This window comes from Macaca mulatta, chromosome 9, assembly GCF_049350105.2.
Source record: "Macaca mulatta isolate MMU2019108-1 chromosome 9, T2T-MMU8v2.0, whole genome shotgun sequence".
Lineage (NCBI taxonomy): Eukaryota > Metazoa > Chordata > Mammalia > Primates > Cercopithecidae > Macaca > Macaca mulatta.
Window position 1 is genome coordinate 129016164 of NC_133414.1, and position 15347 is coordinate 129031510.

At 38.6% G+C, this 15347-nt stretch overlaps 1 protein-coding gene across 3 annotated transcripts in view; it reads right to left on the bottom strand.

The window, feature by feature from the left end:
* Nucleotides 1-15347, bottom strand: part of SHTN1 (shootin 1) — a 119668-nt gene that overhangs the window by 23524 nt on the left and 80797 nt on the right. For all 3 annotated transcript variants that reach the window (XM_015148276.3, XM_015148272.3, XM_077947613.1), the window contains exons 12-14: nt 12610-12692; nt 6533-6642; nt 2968-3021 (exon numbers count right to left, since the gene is read on the bottom strand). In XM_015148276.3, the coding sequence (XP_015003762.3) occupies nt 2968-3021; nt 6533-6642; nt 12610-12692 (247 nt within the window). The remainder of the gene's footprint in view (nt 1-2967; nt 3022-6532; nt 6643-12609; nt 12693-15347) is intronic.

Here is a 15347-nt window from a genome sequence, read left to right on the forward strand (position 1 = left end):
TCTCTCATCATACCTGATTACTGAAGGTATCCATTTTCCATGTTCTAACCCTTGAATCCCCAACTTCTTTCTCCATTTACTGATGGATGTGGTGGCTTCAGCTAATATATGAGTAAACTTTCAATACAAGGGCAATTGTGGAGGAAAGAAAGGTTTCTGCATGACTCTCAACTGAAATGATGAAGAACTCAGCTAATAAAATACCAAGACTATTTTAGTTATCTCTTTATATTAGAAACATACAATTTGAGAATCAGAAATTAACTGAGAAACTGTGGTACATATAATTCCTTCACTTTATAGAAAAGAGAATTCAAACTCAGTGAGCCTCAGGGTCTAGGGACAGGTCCCACAATAAGTCATTGATAGGGCTGGATCTAGCACTTAGATTTCCCAAGTCCGAAACCAATACTCTTTTCCTACTTCAAACCACTGTGATCATTTAACAATCTTAGGCCCCACGCTAGTCAAATGTTCATAATACTGACTAATCTAATTGTCAGGCAAAATTAACTATTCAAAAACTTCTGGGTATTTTGGAAAACTGAAGATGTCTGAAAAAGACCCATATAATTTTTTAAAAGTTGATTTTAGTTCTTTGATTTACAGCCAATCGAAACTGAGAAGAGAATTTTGATTTGTATCAATCTATTCTTCAGAAATCACCACTGTCACTTAGAGTGGCTTTTTAAGTAACTACGGTGACTCAAAAGGTTTCATTTCCTAAACCTCAAAACCTTCTGTGACTATGAGAAATGGACTATACATATTTTTATCTACAAAATACCCAGCTTTAAAACTTAAGTGGAAGTAGGTTTGGAAAAAGGAGGTCTGTCAATACTGAGACATTAAAAACTGGCTTGAAAATTGTTCAACTCAGAAAATAGAATAGGGCTTTGAAACTCCCCCAAACCAGAGACTTGTTTTCTACCTGTGGGCTAACTTAGCAGAAGGCCAAATCACTAAGTCTTACAACTTGGGTCACATTCCATTTCATCAAAAAATAACCCACACTGAGCTTCTTTCTGGTTCTGTTCCACAATAGAACCAAACCCAGTGTTTCTTGGTTTCTTGACAACCCCTGGTACCAGTGCTTGTGTTTTTCAGTACACAAAATGCAGGCTTTTTGTGTTCATCTTAATTGTTTCTTACATGCCTTGATTGTGAGGTTGGCACCATGTGTTTTACAGGGTACTAACTTCAATAATCGAACTAGTCTGAACTTCAGCAACAAGCACCACCAAAGACCCAAATGTCTGGCACGTTGAGCTAGGAGCTTTCTTTTTCTCTTTTTTATAAGAATGTGTGTGGTTTATAGGCTCCAGGTGACAGGGAATTACAAATAGTCCATCCTCCCTCAAAGAAACTTCTATGGGGGAAGAGGAGAACTGCCACTTGGCAAAGAGTAGGGGAGAGAATCATGAGTTCTACTTTTAAAAAAACTTAAGGTAAAGAAATAATATTGTCAGAGTAGTAACTCCTAGTGATACACTAATGCCAGGTAAGGCGGTGAGATCTAAAGATAGATCCAAGGCAAGAAGGATGGGGGCAATTTGCATTAAAAAAGATGCCTTAAACTTTTTTATAATTTATAAATTATTTCACGAATTTCTCTCCTTGAAGTGGCACAAAATTATGGTGAATAAGGTATTTAAGAGTAATGCTGTAATTCAGTAAACTTGCTACCATCCAGCATTCTCAGAGAATGGGATATCTTGGCTAATCAAATATTATCAAATGTACCTCATAGAAATGTCTGATTTTCAAAATTAACCTAATTTTAAAAAAGTCAAACTCAGTATAGTCTTACTCTTTCACTGTTGACCAGAACCGTGCCCCAGGGGACATCTTTATGAATATGAATTAGCATTATAACACAAACATAACAAAAGAGACTGTCATAGGGAGGTCTCCTTAATAGAACACTGAATAACAGACTTTTCTGATCAAAGAATCCATTAGATAATCTCCACACGCTTTTTCAATGGCTTTAATACATTATTCTGTAGGTAGGCCACCACTGTTAGCCAGTGATACACCTCTCTTCAGTGCTAATCCCACTCACTTAAAACTAAAGCAAACTAATTAAGCCATTCTGGGTTAAGTCTACTGTTTAAAGACATGCTTGATGAAAATAATCCTGTTTACCACAATTATGTGGATGTCTACATGCAATGCATAATTAGCACAGCAACAACAAACATGCGAGTATTCAGTCCTGTACCTCCGCCCCCATGTTTGTTGACTTACTGTGCATAATAACTGGGATTGGGACTGAAACAGGATCTGAGAATAGAGCTCTTAATATCTGAAACATTTTCTAAGTGAGGCATCTGTCTCTGACAGCAACGGCTGGAGAGTGCAGTAGCCGCTGATTCCACGGCAAAAGCTCACAGTTTGAAAAGCAAAAATATGACTAGAAAGGGACACAAAGCATGCTCTCCAACCGTCAGAAAATAAAATTAGTAACATAAAAAAGGGCCTCTTATTTTATTCCTCAATTTATCATCAAATAATTGTTTTGACTGTGAGGAAAGGCAGACTGTGACCCTGTTACGAAGATATTTGGGGAGGCGCTTAGCTTCACATTTAGGATTCTCCTTTTAGGCTTCAAAGTAAAGCATTATTCATCTATTGTATTTCTGTTTTTCATCAACATGTACGGATCCTTACATATGGCCAGACACTTCATCTTCAAGCTGTGATGCCAGGATTGGAGGGCAAGAACAGGAAACCATGACTTTGGTGAAAGTGTAACCACTCTTTTAGAATAAAAACAGCACAGTGTTATTTGATACATTATTAACATATGTGATAGAGCAGTCTGTAAGCACAATCAAATTGGCCAAAGACGAGGCTAATTGTAAATGGGAATAAAACACACCACAAACAACTCACAAAAAAACAGATTTTAAAATACTCTCCTTTCATTTCCCCATTAAACAATAAACCGAAATCTATTCTTACCAGTATTCCTTTTAGTTCATCCACTGCACTTTCGCAGCCTTTAGAAGATTCTGGCTATAATTTTAAAAAGAAAGAAAAATTACTGAGTAATTCAGTTTTAAGATACTAAACAATGATTTTTACATGGCAAAGTATTAGTAGCCTTATATTGGTAATATATATGACTATGTATATTTTTAAATTAGGTCTATGTCTTAAGGTTAGGAAAAAATACTAGCCATGTTAGCGCTCTCAAGTAGCAGTTAAACAAAAAAGAAGTTATATTCAAAGCGAAAGGAGACAAGCTACCCTCTTCTAAATACCATATTGTTACCTCTTGATTATTACCATAGAGAAGATTTGGTAAACATCAAATTTCAAAGGTCTGATTCCAAATTATTCAGAGCTTCTTACAGTAAACTGTTCTCCACCGGCATTGCTGGACTCTGCCAGCAGGCAGGGACTAGGAAGAAGGCAGTGCAGAGCAGAAGCAAGCCACAGGGCAGAAACCCTCTCTCTCAGCTCCACAAGCTATGGGAGGAGGTCAGCTTACAGGGGCCTGGCATGTAAGAATTTCCCAAGAGAACAGAGTCCAGAGAGCAGGGTCCAGCAAAGCACCTGGCTACAGGAGAAAGTTAGCATGGCTGGCTGCCAGAGCAGTCACAGACCTCAGAGGAGGGGCAGTCCAATCACTCATCTTGGAGGGAAAGTCAGGCTTGAGCAAGGTAGTATTTGAGTTAGGTGTGTTGATTACAAGCTCAGCTCTCTTCTGGCCATACCACGGACAAAACGATTTGAAGTAAAATTCTGGGTATGATTTGCCTGCCCCACAATACCTAACGATCTCTGTAGATCACTCAACTAATTAATGGAGGGAAAATTTCGCATGAGAACCTCATGAAAAGTAAGTTCAGAAAAGACTTCTGCTCTCCCTCGTACCACTTCCTTTCACGAAGGATAGAGATGAAGGGGAAACTTGCCAGACACAGTGAAAGGAACCCCTTGAGCCTCTTATTCCTGGAGAAGAGGTAAGGTTATATTCTCTCTCATCAAAAAATGAGAGTGAATCAACAGCAACCTATAATCCTTTCCTCTCAAAAACAGAATCTAAAAATAAGATCCTACTTCAAATTTTAAAAACAGAGAAGTAAGAGAGAGAGAGGTTTGCTGCTCATGTGCAAAGCTAAGGCATTCAGCTCTCATAGCGCAGATTTTCTGTGAAATACACATGCCCTTAGTGCCAGTCAATAAGCACTAAGACACTAATTTCAACCACACTGGCACCAACACCACCACCAAAGGAATTTAGAAAATAAGCGGTTAAATTAATATTCTCAAGGCAGGCTTGACTTCTGCAGGTCATCCCTTCAGGTGATAAGCTGTGACGTTCAAACAAATGCCCTGCCTTTAGGCATACCCGAAAGTGCTGCCATGCCACTCAGGCTGCCCTCTGACTGCACAAGCCTTTTGCACCCTGGACCACAAAATGTCACCATCTGTGACATTTCAGGAGAGCCCTGATGGTACTAGGGGAAGACGTCTGTCCTCAAGCATGCAGCGACCATCTGTTTTAAAGGTTATTGACCAGGTCATTCAGCACTATATCTGCACAGTTTAAGATTACCAGCAAGAAAACCCAGTCGTCCACTGATCCTTGCTCAGTTGCTTCCCAGAGTTTGAATTGACATTAAATAATGTGTAACTGCAGGAAGAGTCATGGGAAGAAAGAAAAAGCACACAGTGATATTCTGAAAATGAAAGTATGTATGGAACATTGTTTATGATTTAAGAAGTTTTCAACCTTTTTCTTTCGAAACTAATTTTGCTTCTTTATGGCATTGCGTTTTTCTCTAGTAAATAGTTTGGTTTTGCTTATTCTTTCCATAATTAGTGGTGATGTGAAAGTCATAAAAATGGATTCTTTTTCAAAGGTGGCACTCAGACCTTGCATTTTAAAGTATTTTCACACTTTATTCCATTTGATCTTGACAACAACCCCATGTGTCAGATAAGACAGGTGCTGTCCCCATCTTGAAGAGAAGAAGTGTGGGGAAGCTGGGTGACAGTGCCAGGGCCCAACTCCAACAGCTCTGCTCTTCACTCTCTTGCCAGACACCAGCACTGGGCCAGCTGTGCCAGATCATTCTACACACTCAGCTTCTCCTCCACTTTTACATTTCATCCTTTACTTAGAAAACTGCTTTCAGATCATTGGCACAAGACTGAACTATTTTACGTGGTTGGCTGAAGCTTCTGTTTCCTTAGATGTAAATTTACTCTTGGAGTTGAGTATTCTTTTCCTCTTTCCAATCCTTTCCCACGTACAGCCCACACTATAGCCCCGCTCGCCTTACATGGCTATTTTGCCTGCCTGTGACAAAGTGGCAACTTAGAAAACCCATCAGAGGCCAGGCACGGTGGCTCACGCCTGTAATCCCAACACTTTGGGAGGCCAAGGCGGACAGATCACGAGGTCAAGAGATCGAGACCATCCTGGCCAACATGGTGAAACCCCGTCTCTACTAAAAATATAAAAATTAGCTGGGCTTGGTGGCGGGCGCCTGTAGTCCCAGCTATTTGGGAGGCAGCGGCAGAAGAATCGCTTGAACACAGGAGGCAGAGGTTGCAGTGAGCCGAGATTGCGCCACTGCACTCTAGCCTGGTGACAGAGTGAGACTCCGTCTAAAAGAAAAAAGAAAGAAAGAAAAAAGACAAAACCCTCAGAATGTGTACTGAACAGTCATAACACTGGGGGACGTTCACGCAGTTGAGGCAGGGCAGCCTCGAGAGGGAGAAATAACCAAACCATAAAGGTTAGTGAAGAAGGGGAAGGAAGAAGGGGAAGTGGAAGAAGAGAAAGAACCGGTCAGTTCATACCTAATTAGAGAGTAGAAAGAATATTTTTCAAGAAAAATGTTTAAAACTATTATTGGGCTTATTGAAATGTAACAGATATACAAACAAAGGCAGGGGAAACATCATGAAAGGGACTCTAAGCGCCTCCACAGATCCTGGAGCACTCGCTGTGGTCTAGTTTAGAAGAGAGTTTTTCTCCTTGAAGTGACTTGGAAAACATTTGTGAAATTAATGAAAACAATCATATAAGTCTCACTATTTTCCCCAAAGTTGTCCTGGTTTTGTTCTGCTGTTATTATGCGATTCCGTCCACTATAATAGAAGCCTCAGAAAGGCGAGGGTGTTTGCCTATTTTGTTCACTACTTTATCCCCCGTGCCTAAAACAGTATCTGGCGCATAGTAGATAATCAGTAGAATCACACAAAAGAATCAGGAATCAAAAGAAAGGATGTGATCATTGTTATTTGTTTGGTGTAACAGTTCATATCACTGTCTCTCGTAATGAGATGACAGCACCCCCAAAAGAACATGGCTTCCATTTTATACTGATTTAGGTTCACCATGGATCCTCCTGAAACATGCTTATGTGGAAGTAAAAGTTTTTGTGACACATTAGCTTTATCCTAAGATTTGACAGTGAGTCCTGATGCAGTTTTCATCAAATTTCAAATCTGTACATTTAAAAAAGGAAATATCAAGCAGGGAAAAAAGCATTTAGTCACTCCATACCTTTGTCTTCGGTCTGACTGTCTGATTAACGGGTCTAAGATGAACTCCCTTTTTAATTCTATCCATCATCTCTTCAACTGCTTGCCTCTTTAGATCTGTGACTTCTTCAGCTGTTCAAAGAACACATACATAAATCCTCTTATGTTACAAGAAAACAGCTACTTCCTATTTTTTGGTGACTTGGAAAAAATTACACTATGTGATTAATCATGGTCATTTTTCATTCACAGTTGCAGAACACTAAAAATTTACTAAAGTTAATAGCTATCAGGTAGCAACATTTAAAGGAAAAACTTTTACAGAAAAAAATCTGATCAGAAAAATAAGAGTTATAAAAATCTGTAGCCTGGATCCAAGTCAGTATTGTCTTGCCTCTGTCAACAAAGTAGACTTTGTTCATTTGTCAGCATTTTTCCAGGTCTTTAAAATCCCAACTTTGTGCCTAATCCCAAATAATCTTTGTCTCAAAGATGTTTTTACAACTTACTGTACATCCTACGTCAAAGAAATCAGCCCAAAAAAGAAACAACTACCAGAAATCCATTAGGGGAAAAAAAGATGAAATAGATGTTTTTCTTGTTGGAATAAGTCAAAAGACAAACAGCAAGTAAATAAAATCTATTTTTAAATTGCCATCTTTTGTTTAGGAATCATATGGAAAGGAAACATTTACGCAAACCTTTCTCAAGTCTTTTTAAATTGTCACTGTTAAAAGAAAACACATGTAGCAATAATTGCAATTAAGTAATTACATTTGATTTTAAAATTCAACTATCTATTGTTTAAACTTGCCACTACTTTGCTGCAAAAAAAAAAAAATACATAAATAAAAAAGAGGTGGAGATGTGTATCAATTGGATGAATGTAACTGAGGTGAACTTAAACTGTTGATCAGAAAAGTGAAATGTCTCTCTTGTAGAATAGCTTGAGCAAAATCACAGAACCATTTCAGAACATTTATCACCATTAATGCAGTTCTAGGTCTTGTGTTTACCTCCATCCAGCTCACTGCAGCCTTCATATTTGAGTTTATCTCATAGGGACCTTCCAATTACCGTCTTTAATAGACTCTACACTGCCTGGCAATATGGTGGGTGCTCAACAAGTCTCTACTGACTATTGGCTTCTGAAGTTTCTGCTTTAAATGGCTACTAATGTCTTTACGATTTGAGTAGAAATGACTAAACCCCAAAAGGCTGGCTTCTAAATGCAGGCAATCACTACTGCATCCCCAAGCCAATTAGCTCCAGTATCAGGCTTTGCAATAAGGAGGCCTTATTATGGCTTCTTTTTCTGCTACAAGGCCAGACTCCATTTCAACCCTGGGTAGCCATTCCTCTTGTGTAAGTGCCTAGGGGATCAACTAAGAGAGACCAGAAGTTTCCATTATCCTCATCTCTACAAGTCCACAAAGAGGGATCACTGCCATATTCACTGTATAACCTAGATTTTCTGATACCATCCTAACTTCAAAGAGAACTGTCAACCTCAGAAGCCCTAGATTTTCTGATACCATCCTAACTTCAAAGAGAATTGTCAACCTCAGAAGCCATTGAAATGCTGAGAATTAAAATCTCTTAACATCTAAACAACAGTTTTCAGATCCAGAAGTCAAAACAAGTATCTTTTGCCAAGCAACATGGGAAACGTGGTCACCAAAGTTAGAACTCATCTACCAGCAAATGAAAGATGACTAAACTGTGGGTTGATCAATCATGTGCCCTTAAACAGCATTTTCTTAGGCAGCTTCTTCTGATGGTTCACAAACATCAACAAAGGAACAGATAAGTAAATTATGATGGGTAGAAATTCATTCATTTATTCAATCATTCATTCCTTCATTCACTCACTCACTCACTCACTCAATATCTGCATATGTGTTGTGAACTACACAGTGCTTTTGCTGACCCTATTCAAAACCCAGGGAGACAAAACCCAGATCTGCCATCCAAGCATCTGGTATGGGTGTGGGATTTATTCCTGAGAATCTAGAAAATACTTTTTTTTTTTTTTTTTGAGATAGAGTCTTGCCCTGTTGCCCAGAGCTGGAGTGCAAGGGCACGATCTCAGCTCACTGCAACCTCCAACTCCCAGGTTCAAGCAATCCTCCTGCCTCAGCCTCTTGAGTAGCTGGGATTATAGGCGCGTGCCACTATGCCCAGCTAATTTTTGTATTTTTAGTATAGATGGGGTTTCACCATAGAAAATACATTTTTAAAACATTTGATTTTTCAGAAAGTCTGCCATTTTGAGTCTAGGAAGAGCTGCATGGTAATAGGAACACCGCCTACAAACAGATTAGCACTCTGTAAGAAATGACTGAAACCCAATTAAATGCACCATACAAAAACTAATTAAGGCAGACAGATGGAGAATTATGGCCAACACCATTCAAATCTGCTACAGCATCTAACATAGCAGGAATTTAAAGTAGTTTCTTATATTTGCTTGCCAGAATCATAGTGATAATTCAGAGACGTGCCACTATCTGTATTGTGTACAGATTATAAACCAGGCTTTAATTTCTCAGTCTTTTTCAAATGTAAAGGCTGAATTGGTTTTAAGGAAAAGAAATCATTCTTATCAGATTCCCTACTCAGGCGCAATACAAGAGCAATGCGAGGTTAGCCACACAAGCTTTCTCTCTTGCCGATCCTGTTTTTGACCTAGCAAAAAGCAATCTATATGAACTTCTAAACTATTAAGCAGTTCTAATAAATCTGCAAGAATCACCTACAGAGAGCTCATGGTATGTTTTGTAATTCTTTCTGCAATCACACAGTTGGTAATTGTCTCACAAAAGCATGTAATCAAGGGGACAATAGAAATATGCAGGATACTGGAGATTAAAGAAAAGGGACAAATGAAGACAACAGGTCTAATGTTATTGAACTGCCACAGGAAAATGAAATCAAATGCTCTTTGAGTTAGTGCTTCAAGGTCAGTCTTGGATCAGAAAGCTACATGTAATTAACTGGGGCTTAAATTTTAAGATCCACTTGAAAAATAAGTTAGTTCCTTTAAAAAAAAAAAAAAGACCCACAGACAAAACCATCACCTGATTACTAAATAAAACCTTCTGTTATTACCTCAAAGAAAAAAAATGAATTTCCAAATTCCACAGGATTACTATTTCACTAACTTTTTTTTTTAAGGTAATTTAAAAAAAAAATCTTATGCCACCATGATGTACCAAATTTCTAAAGAATACCTTATAGTTGAATTAAGTTCAAATCTGACATCAGGTCATAAAGTTAAAGAAATTTCCTTAGCTACAATAATCACAAGAACCTGTGGGATGAGGATTCCCTTTGCCCCTCCCACATGATGGCTAGTACCTTTTCCATGTTTTTCCATGGTAACATTTTGAGTATTTTCTGTGATGGATACTACTCTAAACACTTTTCACATTGTGAGACTCACTAATTCTCACAACAATCCTGTGAAATAGGAAGTACTATTATCCCCATTCTACAGATTAGCAAATCAAGGCACAGCAAAGTAAGAAAATACCAACAAATTCATGACCTGAATGTATGATTAACAGTAGGCATACTTTCGAAATCCAGAACTGGCCTAATAAATACATTCTTGTCAAAATCAGAGTTATTATCTCCAGAGTGTAATGATCTCTTACATTCAATTCTTAAAACTATAAAATATTCTGCAGTCTTTCTTTACAGTGAAGTTTTTTAGAGCCATAAGTAAGGAGTAAACGTTCCCCCACTTATAAACTCTGAAAACCTCATCAACTGTAAGTTAAAAGCCATCGTAAGATGCTAACCTAAGAAAGAAAACACAGTGAATGTGAGACAAGTCACTATGTTATAAATGCAAACCCCAAAGTGTCACAGAGAATTCCAATGTTTGATGCCTGACATTAATTCATCATGCATTTAATCATTGATTTATTCACTCAACAACTATTTTTTCAGTGTGACCTATTAACAAGACACTATAAATAACTGCCTTGCCAGATAGAAAGAGGGTACTGCTTCAGCCACGTGTGAGTACAGTATGTATTATTCAACGCTGTATGATTTTTAGGGTTGCTCCAGTCTAAAAATCTCAAGAGCAACTTCTATATTGGTAACTCTACTTAGAATCCCAAAATAGCAATCCGGTAGCCCAAGGATGTGTGAGAAAATACTGTCACATTTCATGAATTATAAATAAATATCATTTTTGTAAGAAAAACTGTATAGTTCCTAAAATTGGGGGTTAAAAAATTTTAGAATAATTTTTCTTTTGATGATGTGATTTACTTGGAAGGAAAATTCATTTTATTCCGATTTCCCCCCAATCCTCTTAAGATATACCAATTGTCTCCCCCGAAAAAATTGCAACAAAATTTAAATTATAGCATCAGGAAACGCTAACAGCCAGTAACCCAAGAGCAGGGCTGCCCAGCAAATCACCAAAGGCAGAACTGCTTTAGAATCCTGCAATGCCTGTGCAATGCAGAATTTGCCTTCCAGCCCCATTAATGTACAGAGGAATAGAGTCCAAAGGATTGCAGAAGGCAGGCACAGAAAGCCAATTCTTAGAGACAAAATCAGCTTTCATTTGTAATGGTGCTGCAAGATTCCTGCTAAGAGACAAAAAAACGAAGTCCAAACTTCAATTCATTCAATATGCATGAAAGCAGGGGGATGCTGCCGAGAAGAGTAAACCCTCAAAGAGCTTACAATCTGCTCAGGGGAGAGAGGTAGAAATGACTCAAACACCACAGCCAGAGTAGAGGTAGGGAGTGGGACATTAAATCCTTAAAGTAACAGAATTTAAAGCAAAATGCTGTCACAATGCATGGTAATGAGCTACTCATGTGTTCGAAGAGTCTGGAACACAGCAGCTATCTGCCCCGAATCTGCATGGAGGCTATGGAGTTAGAACAGCAGGCACAGAGGACCAAGATCTGGCCCCCTTGTTTTAAGCCTTTGCTGTCACTGTGGGTGCACACCAAACCGACTCCAGTGCATCTAGCCACTTGCTGGCTCTGCTCAATGGGAGGGCCCTTCTCCCTCCAGTCCCATCTAATCATTGTCCTGTATATCTCTATCTCCAGTGAAACAGAGTCCTGTGAATTTTACCTCCCTAAATAGTTCCTGAATTCATGCATGTCTCTCTACCCCTGCTGCTACCACCCTCATCGAAGCTACCATCAACATTCATCTGAATGACTGCAATAGTCTTCCCTCATCCACCCTCATCCATTTACAGTCTGTTCTCTCACTGCAGCCAGTGCGATTTTTTTTAAGGACAATTCTCATCATGTTATACCTCTGCTTAAAACTTCTACTGCTCTTAGGAGAAATTCCAGAACCTTGACCTTGACCTCCAGAATCTGGCTCCTGCCTACCTATTAGACCTCCTCTCTTGGCCACCATGTTCCAGTCATATCAACTTTCTTTCAGTTTCCTAATATACCAAGTTCCTTCCTGGACACTTTGGACCTTTGAATCCGCTGCTCCTCTATTTGAAATGGTTTTACCCTAAACACCACCCACCCGACCCACCCAATGTTCTAAAGGCGCAATTACTCAGCTTAAACATCACTTTCAGACACCAGCAGTCCACTTCCACTATCTCTTAGCACCGTGTACTCCTCCTTAATTGTATTTAAATAATTACATATTTACTTGTTTACTTCCTGCCTAGTTACACTAGAATGTAACTTCTATATCGTGTATCTCCAGCACACAACAGTGGAGTAGTACATACTAAGTGTTTGACAAAGTCCCAGGTCACTTGCTACCAACTCTAAGAAGTCTTGCCCCAAATCCCTCATTTGGAATTACTCCCTCTCTCTCCAGTACACTCCAAGGTACCCTGACCTTTAATGAAAATATATTTGCCAGTATGTCTCTCATTACAGTGAGGTGTGCGTGTTTATCTCCTCTAGATAATAAACTACAGGAAGGCAATGACAGTCACTGGTTCATTCTTATAGCTGTTCAGTGCTTTATACTATAAATGTTATACAACAACATGTTTATTGTCAAAGAACTTAACAAACATGTGAATTGCCCCCAAGCCGTACACCGTCAAGCACTTACACCAATGGAAGTGATGCTTACTTGCTTCTGGTTGAGTTGCCTTTTCTTTCTTAGCACCACTGCCACTGGGGTGGGATCGTTTCCTGATCATGGACATGAGGGATCTTTGGGAGAAAGAAAAAGATCAACAGGAGATTACTGGATACCTAGATCCTAAATAATCAGTAAAAATCTCACTCTTTGGTAGGTGCATGAATATACAACTACAATTTAAGTCGTCTACTTTCCATTTTTAATAATATTAAAGTTTTCATCACTTTACAGAAGAGAAACACATCTCATCCTCTTCAGTATAAAACCAAACTAATTATTGGAGAAAGTACACTGCTATAACTAATAGTAAAATGCATACAGACTTAAAGGAAAAGAGACAAAAAATTTCAATACACATATATATAAAATTCAGAAATAGTTATCTATGTACTATGTTAGGGAGGAGAGAAGAATGAAAGAATTAGGGAGTGTTTCATAGTAAGAAGTGTATGTTATCAGTACATACCTATTTGTGAACTATGCGTATAAAAACATCTGAATCCACATGATGTAGACCAAATACTTACGGATAAAACATATTTACACCACTCTCTCTGGCCCATTTAAAAACAAATCTATGTAAAATCAAATTATGATAAATTTGACTATACTAAAATTGTATCACCTTTGATATGCAGAATAAAAAGACAAGGATATATAACGAAATTCTACAGGTCAATGAGAAGAAGCGCATAATCCAAAATGGAAGAGAACCTTGCAACTCCAAAAAAGATGCCCACATTTCCAATACATATACAAAAGAGGTGCTTGACTTCATTAGCTGTTAGGCAAACACAAACCCACACTGGGATATCACTATACATTCAGCAAACAGACAAAATAAATCTGGTAATATCAAGTGTTAGTGGGTCTGTGGAGTAACAGAAGTTCTCAAACCAAAGAGGATATATAAATTAATAGTACATTCCACTCTGGAAAACTCTTTGTAATTATCTAGTAGAGTAAAAAATATATGTATCTTATGAGCCAGTGATTCCACTGCCACATATCCTACAGAAAGGCAAGCACTTGTGCACCAGGACACATGAACAAGAATGCTCATGAAGAATTTCCGTAATTCCACAGAACTGGTAATAACTCAAATGTCCATCAGCACCACAATGGATAAGTACATTCTGAGACTTTCATAAAGTGAATTAGATATCAGTGAATATGAATGGACTTAAGCTACACAACAGATGAATCTTACACAATAGCATAGAGTAGGCTGGGAGCGGTGGCTCACACCTGCAATCCCAGTACTTTGGGAGGCCAAGGTGGGCGGATCACCTGAGGTCAGGAGTTCGAGACCAGCCTTGCCAACATGGTGAAACCCTGTCTCTACTAAAAATACGAAAAAATTAGCTGGGTCTGGTGGCGGGTGTCTGTAATCCCAGCTACTTGGGAAGCTGAGGCAGGAGAATCGCTTGAACCTGGGAGGCAGAGGTTGCAGTGAGCCAAGATCGCACCACTGCACTCCAGCCTGGGCAACAAGAGCGAAGCTCCATCTAAAAAAAAAAATATACACATATAAATAAATAAAAATAATAATGTAGACTAAAAAGAGCAAGACCACAATGATACATGAAAATTCCAATTATATAAAGTTCAAAACCAAGCCATACAGATATTTACAGTAGTTTAGGGATACATGTTAGGCAGGAAAGTTTTTCTTCAATAATGCAAGGAAATGATCACCATAAAAGACAGCGATTAGAGAGAAAGGTGCTTATCTTTGGAAAAGGGTCAAAGGAAAGAATTAGGGTGCCAGTATTGCCTATTTCTTGATTTGGAGGGTGATTACACAGATGTTCACTTTAACATTATTTTAAAACTGTCCATTGGCTTGTATACACATCTGCATATATTATCATTTCCTCCATAAAATGTTTACCAAAACATGAGTGAATCAATAATTTTTGAATTCCTTCAGCTGCATCATAAATGAACTCAGTGTGGTGAACTGTATTTGCAAAACAGTCCAGCAATAGAAAACAAATACCTGGAGGATAAGAAAGGCATAATGTTGCCCTTAGGAAAAGGGGCAAATGGATATACAGAGTAACGCTTGTTCAGAAGATATCACCACCCAAGGCTTCTTTTTTATCCTTTTTTTTTTTTTTTTTTTTTTTTTTTCTGAGACGGGGTCTCACTCTGTTGCCCACGCTGGAGTGCAAGGGCACGATCACCACTCATTGCAGCTCTGATCTCCTGCTCTCAAGTGATCTTCCTGCCTCAGCCTTTGGAGTAGCTGGGACTACAGGCACACCATCACTCCTGGTTAATGTTTTTTAATTTTTTGGAGGGGTCTCACCATGTTGCCCAGGCTGGTCCTGAACTCCTGGCCTCAATCTTCCTGCCTTGGCCTCCCAAAAGGCTGGGATTACAGAGGTGAGCCATTGTGCCCAGCCTCCAGTTTCCTAATCATTATAATTTCTAGCTTTTTTAACTTTTCCCTTCTACGTTTGCTTATATTATTAATCCCCTTCCTAATTGCCTTTCCTTAAAATTCCCAGACTCACTGGATAATCTCCCATAAAGCACAGTAGAAAGAAAAAAACACATCCTGCTCTATCTAGCTTGGCAACCAATCACGGAGCTTCTGACTTTGTCTAGTTTCTCTTCTTTGGGCTTGCAATGGCCAAATGGAATTAAATTATTTTCACAAAAGTTAGAAATTCTAATTTACATAGAACTTTGAAATAAGTACATTTTATTCTGGAAGT